Source organism: Dicentrarchus labrax, unplaced genomic scaffold (genome assembly GCF_905237075.1).
Source record: "Dicentrarchus labrax unplaced genomic scaffold, dlabrax2021, whole genome shotgun sequence".
Lineage (NCBI taxonomy): Eukaryota > Metazoa > Chordata > Actinopteri > Moronidae > Dicentrarchus > Dicentrarchus labrax.
This window is the reverse complement of record NW_026136703.1, coordinates 24,769,447-24,783,385: the sequence shown is the minus strand read 5'-3', so window position 1 is coordinate 24,783,385 and position 13,939 is coordinate 24,769,447. Positions and strand designations below refer to the sequence as shown.

Below are 13,939 nucleotides of genomic sequence, written 5' to 3'. Positions count from 1 at the left end.
ATACCGGCCTTAAGAGAAAAGCCACATTTCTGCTCATGTGATGCACAGAGGGGGGAAAAGAAAGTGAATGAATCCCACTAAGGAAACTCATTAACATTATGAAATGATTAAAATAAAGTGTCTTTGTGGTGTATTCAGGTTGAATTTCATGGTTTTTATAGATTAATTAGGAAATTGTTTAATTAAAAGGCTTGAAATCAAACCAGTACAACAAGGTAATGCAGCAGACCAAGATGTAATTGATTTATTAATATGAACTGTAGGTTAGAGCTCAAACTGACAGCATTTTCCATATACAACTGATTGATGAATAAAAGGGCTTCTTTACATCGTAAGCAGGGCAGAAATCTAACAAAACCTTATTTTTACAATGGTGAATTATTTCTAGATCTATTCTAGATTAGATTTCCCAAACCATATCTTTTACATTCTCAAAAGTAAACATAACAAGTTGCTAACAGAGTAGAACAGATAGCCATCTTACATTTGCATTGTTTAACAGCAGGAAAACCTGATTCAACCAATGACATAAAAATATCTGAGTGATTAAAAGCGAAAGCATACAGTTTTAAAAAGTGTATTTTCTGCATGTTCAGATGTGTGTTACACAGATGTAATACATTCAGTGGTGCTGGTCAGACAGACATCACAGTCGCATCTCAGCGCGACGGGGTAGGTGTACATTGGGTCGACGTTCGGCAGGCAGTTGGGCAGTTTGACGGTGACCAGGCGGGTCTCGTTGTAGGTACAGACCCGCTGGTAGGACTCAATGAAGGGAGGGTCCAAAACGGGCTTCTAGAAATACAGAACGGACAAAACAAATAATCTTAATAATTAATATAAAAGTATTTGATGTTTGGAGGTTGGCTCTGACCATTCCTCTCTACAGAGGGCTTTCAGTTGGTGTAAAACAACCTGGCGGCCATATTTGAGGTCTTCAACGTATAGGACATTTTTCTAAATGTCCAACATGGCTCTATGTGAGCTAATATTATTATTCAGCTATGTGTTTTGTAATGTCAGCTGGTTAGCTATCCTTCACTGTTAACATCTTAAGTTTTGGCTAATTCTTCTGAAGATTTTGGCAGCTAACTGTTCAATTTTACCACCAGCTTGTTCCTGAATTTGCAAAGTACCTAGCCAACGAAGCCAACTCGGTCAAATTCAAGTAAAGAAAGTTCGTACAATTCGTAAAATTTTAGTGGCATTTAAATGGTTGCAGACTGCATAGAAGAGGACCTGCTCCCTCTGTAAATAAAAACAGCTCATTCAAGAACATGATTTGTTTTTGAATGCATTTCCTATCTCATAAAACAGATGGAAATGGTCATGCAAGTGCCTTTAGAGCTCAACACTCATCCAAGCATTGCTCTCCAGCACCCCTAGTGGCGAAAACATTCACAAGATTCCCTTTTAATTACTCTTTTCAAGCTACAAAACAACCTGGAGACCAGGCAGTTTCTCTCATCACAGTAATCAAATCCACCTTACTGGACTTTCCATTTTTAATACATTCTTTTGTTCATCCTGTCATTATTTGCACATAACTAATTTGCAAGTGAATCTCCATTTTGCCATCAAGCAGTGTTTGAGAGGAGATTTGCGACACATCTGCAAAGCCTCCATTAATTGCTTGTAGTGTTCGTGTTCCAGGAATTTAATCTTATTCTGCTGTTGCAGTAATTAAAAATCTCTCTATCATAACCTCGGCTGAACGCACAGAAGGTGAGAATCCTGAAGCTGCGTAGTTGTAATTAGAAGCTGTCCTATGACCCAAAGTTCACAGATGTGATCCCGGACCCGCTAACTGTCTGTCCTACAGACCGTCCCTACAGCGAGACATCGACTCCCTCCACTTGCATTCTGACCTCCCTGTGGGGTAGAGCAAACGAAAGGATGAGTCTCCTCCCCGAGGGGATCCAGAGAGTATAACAAAACAAAGCTCGGGCTTCCTGCGTGCACACCAGCCACACTGCAATAATGAGGCAGAGAGAATCATGAGCTTCCTAATGGCACTTGTCACTGAATACAATGTACCAGATGAAACTTGAGATTTCACAGCATTTTTTTTGTAATCAGTACCCGGCGACTTATGAAATCCAATTGTGTCTTTTATGCACTTGAGGCATTGTTAAGGAAACTGCTGCTGTCACTTCAATCTCTGGATTCCACACTGCTTTCCTCTCTCACACAGCGTTAACTCAATTTCACTGCACGCTGCTCCAAAAGCCTCCCGTCATCCTTCATTCTTATGCAAGATTTACACTTCAGACATCCCCCTCATTACTGTGCCACAAAAATGTGATCTTAGTAGTTTTATATTAACACAGAATGTATTTTTCTTGGACACACCAGTCTCTCTCTATCTGCTCTAATATTTGTCCGTCCATCTGCTGAATCTGTGGAGCAACTGAATCCCTGCACTCACAGCCGACCTTGCACTGACCTTCCTGTTGAGGGAGGAAAGTGAAAACAAATTTCCTCCATGGGGATCACCCATCTCTCCATCTCTGTACAGTATTTGTCTCACTGTCTGTCTGCCTGTCTGTCTCTGTGTGTATTTGGCTGTCTGACTGACTGAAACTGCATCTAATCCATCTTCTTCTCTTTCTCGAAACTGATGCAAACAGCAGACTGCATACTTTTGTGTAAAGTTGTCGGCTTTGCTTACGTCACCTCTCAGTATAACCACATTTACACTCGTCTCTTCTATGTGTGTGTGGGTGTGTGTGTGTGTGTGTGTGTGTGTGTACAGTACAGTAGCTGCTGTCTCCTGCAGCTCCTCACCTCCCAGGTCTCACAGCGCCCCCAGCAGGCGTCGGTGGTGATGTGCAGGCCCCCGCAGCCGGGCTTCTTGGCCAGGAAGGTGAACTCCCGGACGGCACAGCCAATGAAGCGCCGCAGGTTGACCGCTGACGCCCGGTGGAGGGAGTCCGGTTGAAAAGAGATCCAGAATAGAAGCCAGCACAGCACCAGGCCGGGCCTCCTGAGGGTGAGGAGCAACAAAATGCAACAATCTTTGTTACACATTGTGTTCATATTTGAAGGAAAGCTGAGAAATAAAAGAAGGAGGTTAAATAAGTTGAAGGAGGATTTTTAAGCACTGAGACAACTGCTGGTTTCTATTTCTACAAGTGAGGAAGTGTGCAACTAAAGCGGGGCAGACACTGAACCCCAACCAAGGATTTTCTTGCAGAAATCAGGAATATTTCATATTTAATGCCTTTCTTAACCACACAGTTCAGATTATCTAACTGAATGCATTCTGAGGTCTGTTCTGTCACTGTGAATGAGTCGTATTCAAGATGTACAGACACAGATACAGAACTAGTTTTTCTTGCGGCTGAGAGTGTCAATTATTATGTAAGCTTTTTAATAAACTTTAAATGATTTATATTACAGGAAAACTACATTTAATCTAATTTTGTAAAATAGTTGATAACCTATTGAGGTTAAATTCATTGCCTTCAGGGATTCATTTTCTTAAACGTCGGTCTCACTCTACCTTATCTGGTAGTTTGACAAGTCAGTGAACATGTTTAACGCTTTTACAGCTGCGTGTTTTATACCAGCCCAGATTGACTGTAAATACCTGGTACTGACGCCACTTTAGACAGAATTCAAGTATGTATGTCAGTAGTGGTCTTCACGTCCCTGCATCACACTGCAGCCAAACGTGCTGCGTTCAAGAGCCGTCTGCAGTGTAATGCTGCCGCTATCGATCAGCTAGAGAAGTTCTACGAGGGAACAAACTCCTGTATAGGTTTCAAATGTGAACAGTATGCCAGTAGACGTGACTAATATTGTCGGATTTGTATAAAAAGCTTTATTGTTTTGTTTTTGAGACTCACTGCAGGGTCCATTTAGAAGCTGTTCTGGAAGCTTTCGGTCATCTCATCACACACGCATCTTCATCATCAGTTTCCCCATTGTCACTGAAATGTTAAATGTTAAAATTTCCATTTCTTTCTGAAGACTTTAAGGACTTCTTGTTCCATGTTGCTTTTAAAAGTCCATTTGTGACCTTGCAAAAGGCACCCAGTACCCTCTAGGGTGCTAATCTAACCCTGACTAAGCTGTTTTACCATTAATGAGTCATAACTTTCTGCACACTAGTGCTCTTTTAATTTATTTTTTTTCCCCCAGTCCACCACTGCATCAGAGTACAATGCCACAACAACAGGGCCAACTCCTCCTGCTGATGAAGATCAGGTGATATGATCAAAAGGTCCAGAACAAAAATTAAACTGACCCTTGAGGTGAGATTGTCTGTTCAACCGCTGTTTGTTCTTTCTTCACTGTAACACAATAAGTTATTTTAACTAAATAGAAATGTTGAAACTGATTACATCGGAACAATTTTGTAAGTTAAACATGTTTGATGAAGCAGCTTTTACTAGAAAAAAGTACTTTTTGCAAGGTATTGTGTTTTCACATTACAAAAAAAGATTAAAAAACTAAACCAGTGTTAAAATTACTAGCGAAAGCTGCAGTTTCAACCATCTCTGTTAAATTTTGAGGTGTTATTTGTTTTTATTGCGCAGTATGTACCCAGGACTCCAGGAAATTAAAATAAATTAGAATTAAGTAAATTAATATTTTCTAAATTCACTCACCATTGTGACATCTTCTTTTGCAGTGTCATCTCAGCTGCAGCCAAACCCAGTGTGTTGACTACTGAATAAAATACTCTAACAGCTGTTTATCAGCTCTGAAGTTATTCTTTAGTGGTGTGGACGGCTAACATGAACCACAGCACTTGTCACTGTCTGCTCCTCAGACTCTGAACAAGCCAGGGCTTTTTATCACCCCTGTGTCCTGCCAATCAGAGTCCTCACCTCAGACTCCCCTCAAATCCCCCTGGAGGCCCTTCTACCTGTCGCTGCCCATCTAGTTCAGCCACCAGCTTGTTCCCACTCCATTAGCTCGATTAGGAGAAGAGTCTGCCCTTTTGTTCATAGTCATCCACATGGAAGAAGGGGGAACAATATACTCAAACACAGTGCCTACCTGTGTCTACTCTCACTCATCCGAGCTCAATTAGCCGGCTCCAGAGACAGACCCTGCTCCTGTTCTCACATGCCGACTGTGATGCCTGCACCCCAGAGCTCTGACAGTGCTTTTACCTTATTCTGCCGCTTTGTCTCATTCTTTTCATTATGTCCTTTATTTTTGTTGGCAGTGACATTTCCTCACACACACAGAAGCTGGCTATTACTGAAGCCATGTCTTGCAGGCTTTACCACATAGATCGTGCACTTAAAGAGATCGAAAAGGATGCATGTCAAAGAGGTTGTGTGTGTGTGTGTGCATCAGCCCTCGCATGAGACAATGACAGGAGGAGGAGGAGACGTGAGGAAGTGGGAAGAATTGATTTGGGTGAGTAAGCACCTCATCAAGAAATTACCATCGTCAGAGGCCCCGCAGGCACTAGCGTGGAGCCAGCCGAGCAGAAACTGCTCTCAAGAAGTTCAGGAAATGAATCTTTTAAAAGTAAAAGTTAAGGCCAAGCAATTAAAGTTAGATTAGAGGAAATATTGAAGAGGATGAGTCAGGGACAGGTTTACACTCCTCTCAGACACCCTGTCCTCCACACTATGAGAGCGAATTACCCATCTGGAGGCTATTATTGAGCAGCATGCAGGGTGTGAGGTAACAGAATGCATGTAATTGGATAACAGTGGTGATTACAGTGAGGTTAAATGTAATTCAGAACAAAGGGAGTAAGCCTGGATTTCCACAATCCGGCTTTTGTGCAATTATTCACGGATTGCAAATGAGAGATTCTCTTTAGGTTTTAGCTTCATTTTTTTTGTCATTAATATTTCTCAGGAAATTAGTGATCTTGACTATTGAGTATTTTATTTTTATAACCTGCCCTTTATAGTGGAAATTGAGTAGTAAGTACTCCAACCTTTCCTTTGCAGGTCTCCCAGAGGCCTGGTGGTCCCTTGTAGCAGCCAGATTATGCTTGGTTAAGTATAGTTTGAGATACTTTAGTATTTTCATTTTATGCTACTTTATATTTCTACTCCACTACATATTGTACTTTTTACTCCAATATCTATACCTAATGACTTTAGTTTCTATGCATTTATATGTTGTATTTTTAATGTGAATCATTAATAATACAACATATAAATCAACTAATATATGCTCCACCTTTACCAGCAGCAACAGTCGACAATGATAGCAGTCATACAGGGTTAGTGGCTTTTCTGCCTCACTGAAGTGAAGATGGTCTCATAAAAACTCTCATAAATAATAAAAGCATCCTTCTGAAGAACAGAAACAGTATATCTTTACAAACTTGATCACTTATTTTACCTCACTCCCAAAAACCAGTTTACTGCATGATGTTGTGCTGACCTCTGGTGCTCTGTTTTAGTACTGATACAGCAGCCGTTTAATAGCTTCGAAGCCTCTTTTACTTTCTAATTGTGTGTACTTTGTTATGTATTGTTCTGCTTATTATATGAGGGTTTTTTGTGTTTTACGTGTTCCTAGGTTTTATGTTTTGCTGGAGTTTTCCTTTTCTTTTTTTACAACTTATTGTATCAGGTTTCACTGTGTGGAAGTCAGGAAAGCACCTAAAACATCTCATTTGTGGCTGGAGAAACATGAACACCTCATATTTCTATGTAATTACAGCCTGAAATTAAAGGTAACTTCTACACAAACAGTGCCCCTTGTGCAATCTCTGCTGATGACCTTTAATAAACAATACTGTGCAGTGATGTATTAAGTCCACATAACTTTTATGTGTTCTTCCTTTATTTTCTGTTTTTTAGAAGCTATCTCAAGGTTTTTCATCAGAGGAAAGAATATCCAGTTTGATATTTTGCCAGTATAATATGTCAGGACACTAGAGCTCAGTGCAGACTTTAGCTGCTTTTCTGAACTGCTGAGCCAGCCTGTGTGAACTTTGACCTCTGTGTCAGCTCTTCAGGAATCTAAGGCACCCTGGGAAACATATGGAAACGTAGGTGTAGCAGTTGCTTTTGGTTCATTAGCACAGTATGGGCACTGACATAAACCCAAAGGCCTTTTTATATTTGGGTGGAGTTCCGTTAATACGTTAAAATAAGTCAAACAAAAAGTCAAAATAATTATTTCACTTTTAAAAATCCATCCTCCAACGGAAATCTGAACTTTCCTGCAACAAAATAAATGCCAGATAACATTTTGACATTTCGTGTAAGGTTGTTTAATACATTAAAAAGACATTTGACTTTTGTCAGTTCAAATGTTTCAGAAGTGTAGTAGCAACGTTCAGATGGCTAATCCAGCTAGCTAGTAATAACTGTAGCAAAATGTAATTTATCCTATTCTGCAATAAATTAGTGTCCACATCATCTATTAAGACTTGCGTGTCTTATTTGTAATTGTTGGTCATAAATGAATGGTCAATATATTTTAATTTTGTTTACTTTGAGTGGAAAGTTTGATTAAGTTATCTTCTGATACACCACAGCAGATAAGCTAACGTTAAGAGTTAGCGAGCTCAGTCTGAGTGCAGTTTTAGTGAAATACCACTGTATGGGTGGAGGGTAACATTATGCTAATGTGGCCAGCTAACATTACATTAGCTACTCAAGTCAGCTTTATTGTCAAATATGCTATATTCACAACATACAGCACTGATGGAATTTCAGTCCTCTCGGACCCACGGCGCAAACAGGCAATAAAATCTTTCTATAAATAGAAAAGACAAGTAAACAATCAACAAGACATAAAATAAACAATCAAGAATTTAACAGACATAAAATAAACAACAATCAAGAATTTAGGCACTTGGGTATCAACATGGTGAAATAAAATCGGATAAATTAGTCAAGTATTTAAACAAAATAAAAATAACAGATAAACAAACAAATAAACAGTGGAAAGTGAAATGTGCATTCAAGTTCTAGGTTAACTACATTCCTGGGCTGCCTAAAGCTAAGTTAATCTCTTTTATTATAAGTCTGTTTGTCTCTTTTTCCTCTGTTAGTAGTTCATATTCTCCCCTCAGTTTCAGTCTTTAAGAATGAGGGAACCAGAGTTGAATTTAAGCTCCCAGGTTTTGGATTTGTTCCAGAGTGAACTGACATTAAACTCCTATTGTTGTTGGTGGATATTTAACCCAGGTTACAGGCTCCACCAGTGCCAACCTCTTGGACAGGGAGTGTGTGTGTGACTGCTTTCTATATTTAGCCTCCCAGTGAGTTTTTTCTTTTTTTGTTGCAGGGTCCCAGTATGGCTCTGGCTTCTCCGGTGACAGCCCGGCCCGTCCTGGAGCTCTGACTGTGGACTGCAGATCTGTCAAACTTCAGGTTTCATCTCCACCGAGTAGCTTCTCTCAGAGCAAGACCTGCTCTTCCACTCTGGAAATCAATTATTGGCTGTACCTGCATCCAGCATCTCCACCACAAACACACTCTTCTGCTGCATGTAAGTACAAGCAACTTTTTATTTACTAGAAACTAGAAACAAGAATGCACTGGCTCTTGACTGACATAATCCGGCTGTAATTGATCCCAGATATCATCAGTAATGTTGTGTGTGTGTGTGTGTGTGTGTGTGTGTGTGTGTGTGTGTGTGTGTGTGTGTGTGTGTGAGTGAGTGAGTGAGTGAGTCATGTTAAACCTGCAGGTCAACCGCTTGTTTATCTGCTTTATCACAAAGTCCTCTGGTCTTCCTCAAGGACTCATTATAGGTCTGAACTGATCTGAGAGCAGCCGTACACACATGTTCCCTGTTGCTATTTTTGGGCCCTGACAGCTTCATAACAGGGACACTACCACACATTCCTGCAGTCAGAGGGAAGCGCACACTGTTACACTTCATAATATACAAGCAGAAAAGTAAAAAACTGTCAAATTCCATTAAAAACATTGTAAATGGTTTGAAAATAAAACTAAATATGTCATAAATATTATGTTGGTGTAATATTTACACACAGAATAATTGCATGCATTTGTATTCCTTAAAACATTACATTTGACTTACCTTTTTCAATATTTTTAGGGGGACATTTTATTGCATCACCCCATATTTAAACACTTTGACAAGAATATGAAGGGTAAAACCATCTGAAATAATGATAATAATGTTTAATACTGGCTGATAGATCTTCGGACATCTGCTCTTAAATTTAAGTTTATTCCCCTAAAGACAAAAAAGCTTCTCAGAATATGTGATTAACATATTACACTACTCACAAAAAGTTAGGGATATTCGGCTTTCGGATGAAATTTCAGAATGTACATAAAATGCACTATAACCTTTCCAGGTGATCTTAATTTGAACTTCTCTACTTAAATGCCCTACTTTCATGATATAATATCACTGTAGCATCAACTTTTTACATTTTCATTAAATTTCACCCGAAAGTGGAATATCCCTAACTTTTTGGGAGTAGTGTATTTTTATGGTAGGTTGCTTCAGCTATAATCTATTGCAGTTTACCCACCAGTTTATTGACCAGTGCATCAGTGGTGTATGCGTTTTCATCTGCATCTCATTGGAGATTCCACATCATATTAAAGCTGCAGTAGGAAACTTTTATAAAAAATATCTTTGAAACGTTCACTGTATCCTGACAGTAGAACATGAGACTCCTCCTGGTGCTCCTGATGGCATTTGTAAGAATCCACAAATACCCCCAAAGAACAACCAACAACCAATCAAAGCCAGGAAAGATAGAAGAGACACTTTAGGTTGGTGGCGTGAAGAGAACTGATTGTTGAGTCGGATTGACACTCAACAATCTTTCTCCGCTCTGATTGGAGGCTTTTGTTCAGCCATGGCAGATTCTTACAAATGTCATCAGGAGCTCTAGGAGGAGTCAGAGGAAGCTGATTTCTTTTTTATTTATTTATTTATTTTTTTAAGATTATCTGTCTTATGTTCTACTGTCAGGATAAAGTGAAAGTTTCAGCAAATATGACAAGAAGTGAGCAGCTGTGATGTTTGGGCTGTGTGTGGATGTGCATGTTTGTTCTGAACTTATTTCAGATGATTTGTTTAGAGACATCGTGGCTCTTCAAACTACAAAACTGTTTACCAGTGCTCTTACTCTTTATAAGACAGTTTATGCAACATTTTATAAGCTATAGGGCTCATTGTAACACAGCATTTCTACTACTGTAATGAACCACTAGTTGAAACTGCAGCTCCTCTGTTATCTCAGTTACTTTATTGTTGGGTGCAATAATGTATGTTATTGGTATGCTGAATATGTTTATTATTATTTCTGATATTTAAGGGTTACAGTTAGGGATGCACAATAAGGATTTTTCAGAGGATACAGATCATTTCTATTTTTCACAGTTATGTTTTCATTATCAGAGTAATTCACAATAATACACATTTTTCATTATCAACCCATAATTTATTGGCCTGATATATATTGTATATCCATAATCTCTACAGTTTGTGTAACCACTGATTTCTGATGGGGAATTTAGTTTTCTAAAGGCTATAAGAGTTTTGGTAATGCTCAGTATTATGGTGCCAGTGGAAACTCTCTCCATGTGTCTCTGTGAGGAAACAGAGGAATCCAGAGGTGTGCTTTGAACTTAAAACATAAAAACATTTCTGACAAGTGAATCCACACTTCCCAGCTGCCAAAGCAGATGAACAACATTGACACAACCCACCGATGTAGAGGATAATTGAAGTTAACTGAGGATGGTTCTGCTAAGCACACCCGATTAGAAACGTATATCATGGCATGCAGTGGTAGTATGACCCGGTTCACTGGCAACATACCGCGGATCAGGTGGACAGTGAATGCCCAAAGGTTGGAGCGGCAGGCTGCGGACCAGAATGTTCAGGAAAAGATAGACAGGGACTGAAACTAACACCTGTCTCTCTGCATGTGACTCGAAGTAAGAAAAGAGTGGCAGTGACCTTCTCACAGTCAGCTGATTTTTTTTGCATTGTTAAAAATGCATCCAAAATACTCTCCTGTATTTTTCTATAAAATCAACCAAACTCTTATTGCTTTAAAGCTTTCAAGGAGGCTTTATTGGCAGAAATGGAATATAATATTCAAAAGTATGTTTTCATTAGTGCATAATCACCTGAATATGAGGACTGTTGTGTTTTCATTACCTTCAAATGAGTTGTTTTCAGTCCGCCATGTTGGACCTCCATGTTTCTACAGTAGCTCAGAACAGACAAACCAAACACAGGCTGTAGATAGGGCTTTGTTTTACATTTTCCGAGAGTTTTGCGGCCGGCGTAGTTTCTCCTACCTACAGGCTTGGAACGGGAGGGTGAGGCGAGGGGGTTGTAATCTGCAAGATGAGATCTGCTACATGCTTCATACTGTAGCCCTTTTTGGAGGGCCAAATGGGATTAGGGTGAGAAATTGCACAACAAAGTCTTTCAGTTAAGTATTAAGTATTATACCCAAGGCAGCTCTCAGTGCAGTGTGACGTTACCTCATCAAAATGTCCGGAGATCACAATGAGAGTACACTGGAAACCTGCCTGCAGGATATTTCTCCCCAAATCACCTCTGTGTTGTGAAGTGAAAGCAGAGATTACCTCTCCCATCAGCTATTGTCATACGTTCCAGGGTGTGTCTGCGAGTGCTGCGTGTGACAGGTTCAGCCACACTGACTGTATTGATTTATCTCCCAGGCTTACACAAAGAGCACAAAGACATGCTGGAACTGACTTCCAGAGAGCTAATGAGAGTGTGTTGTTTTGACCGAGGGAGTCACGACACTGATGGTGATGAGAGGGAAGCACCAGCAGAGAAAGTTGTTGTTGTTGTTGGCAAACCTGATGTTGGAATGTGGTAATGTGGTTTCCACAGGCGTGTTACTACTGTACAAACTGTCAGGGTTTGTCCCAGCAGGGCTGCAACAAATAATCCTTTCTATTAATGACTAATCTGCAATTATCTCCTAGATTAATCATGATCGATTGATTGTTTGGACTATAAAATCCCAAGGCCTTTTGATGTCTCGTTGTCAGTCCAATACCCTAAAAGATATTCAGTTTAATATGATATATAACAGAGAAAAGCAGGAAAACTCCATATATGAAAGGCTGAAAACAGCATTTCCTTCCATTTTGTGCATGAAAGATTTAGGGATTAATCGATTATCAAAATGGTTGTCAAAATTCTTTATCTGTCCATCAACTAATTGTTAATTGACTACTTGTTGCATCTCTATGGCCCCATACTTTAGTTCTGTTCTGTTGGTTACATTTTAGTGCTTCAGTTCTACTCAGTTATGTTGTATTCGATCCACTTCAGTCAATTTAGCTTTAAAGAATAAAAAATAAAAGTAACAGACATAGAATTTCTCATGTGTCATAAGACATACTTGCTATTGAGTGATCTGTTAAATCAGCTGAGGTGTGGAGCTCTGACGCGTGAACATGATTGAATGCATCCCTCCCTTCCTCCCCCGTCAACCTCCCCACAGGGTAAACAATAATGTGTGTGCGCCTCCACTGTATGAACACGCACATAAATACATTTAAAAAGGGTGTAAAGCTGGTGTTGAGGCCTCATGACGTTCCCCCTCCCTGCGCTTTTTCCACAGCAGTGTGTTTCCCTGCCGTCCGCCTCGGTGCCACAGTTAGAGCTGACAGGAGTGACTTGTGACTTTGACTTAGGGAAACTCCGTCACAGGCTCGCTCTGTTTGTGTCTCTTCTGTCGCTCACTCATAAGTGTTTTTTTCTGACTCGCTTTTTTCTCCTTTAGGCCACTCTTTCTCATTCTCTTCCGCAGCATTTAACCCAAATTTTGCATCTTCATCTCTATCTGTCTTCATCCATTGTGCCTGACTGGTCTTCCTCTCTTTCTCTCTCCCTCTTTTAGTTAGTTTCTTGTCCTTTTGGAAATGTATTCTTCTCTTGTGACATCAGACAAATGCAGCAAAACATTACCAATAAAGACAAATTGATAGTAAAGTGATTTTCTAATATACTGATAACACCAACAATCAATAATCACATACAATCTTAAACACCCAAATCAACAATATATTACATTACTTTTTTTAATAAAAATATATTTGGCTTTAGGTAGAAAGGTGGTTCCTCTGTACTATGTATATTTTGACCTGATAGCAAACATTTTGGGGAGGTCAATATCTGCTAGTTAACAATACTGAGAGATGCAGACTTCACTACAAAATCGACTTTAATTCTGTTTATTCTGAACCGACATTCATTCAATTTGGTTCATTTAAATGTGAGGAGTTGAATCTGATACCTGTTACTTGTAGGAATAAATTCAATTCAAATTTTGTGCAGCAGCAGGCAATGAGATATCTATGTTTCTATATCTATGATGGCAACAACTCAAATTCACTGGAAAGGACGAGATACATCACCGAGAGACTGCTGTGACTCATACAGAAGTGTTGTTAAGATGTCTAGTGTTTACTTGACATCTTAACAACCTTTCACAGTTAGTTTTATTGGTTAGAGACAATGACAAATACGAAGCAAGAAAAGCTCCTATAAATGATATATGTGTGATATCTGAGTCCCATTTCTCTTTTTTTATTTACAGCACCTTCTATCTTTCTCTTCTCTTGTTGCTCGTTCTTCCTCTCTCTACCTCCATCCCTCTCTTTCTCTCAACCCTGTCGACCAGCTCTCTCACCTCCCCCGGTCACTGCAGCTGACGTGAAGCCTTGGGATAGCTCGAATGCCGTGCTATAGTGGTTTAACCTTCCCCACTGGTCCTTATCTATAGTTGTGTTTTTAGCACGTGTTAACTGCTGCAGCACTCTTGTGTAGAGCACTTGAAGGCCAGATGCATTGCACCAATTTATTTAATTTAACACAGTGCTGTATCACAGATTCTGGTGGTGTCACGTTATATCACTGTATTTTTTTTTTTTTATATCTATTTTTTTGCATGACAGGTTATTTTATATAGGTTTGTAGTAGCTTATTGTACTCACAGAAGGACATAGAT

At 39.6% G+C, this 13,939-nt stretch overlaps 2 protein-coding genes across 2 annotated transcripts in view; one reads left to right on the top strand and one right to left on the bottom strand.

Annotated features, from left to right (window-relative positions):
- Nucleotides 1–216: 216 nt before the first annotated feature.
- Nucleotides 217–5,018, bottom strand: gphb5 (glycoprotein hormone subunit beta 5). Its single transcript, XM_051387846.1, has 3 exons — nucleotides 4,617–5,018; nucleotides 2,788–2,986; nucleotides 217–795 (listed from the first exon to the last, which is right to left on the bottom strand). The coding sequence occupies exons 1-3, from the start codon at nucleotides 4,643–4,645 to the stop codon at nucleotides 604–606; spliced, it is 420 nt and encodes a 139-aa protein (XP_051243806.1). The 5' UTR covers nucleotides 4,646–5,018; the 3' UTR covers nucleotides 217–603.
- Nucleotides 5,019–8,334: 3,316 nt separating this feature from the next.
- Nucleotides 8,335–13,939, top strand: part of syne2b (spectrin repeat containing, nuclear envelope 2b) — a 148,697-nt gene continuing 143,092 nt past the window's right edge. The window contains exon 1 of the mRNA XM_051396226.1: nucleotides 8,335–8,433. The gene's annotated coding sequence lies outside the window, so the exon portion shown is untranslated. The remainder of the gene's footprint in view (nucleotides 8,434–13,939) is intronic.

Coding starts and splice junctions, on each gene's coding strand:
- gphb5 (XM_051387846.1), bottom strand. CDS start 4,645: ATGACACTGCAAAAGAAGATGTCACAATG. Junction 2,987..4,616: donor CAAAAGAAGATGTCACAATG/GTGAGTGAATTT, acceptor CCTCACCCTCAG/GAGGCCCGGCCTGGTGCTGT. Junction 796..2,787: donor GGCGCTGTGAGACCTGGGAG/GTGAGGAGCTGC, acceptor CTGTATTTCTAG/AAGCCCGTTTTGGACCCTCC.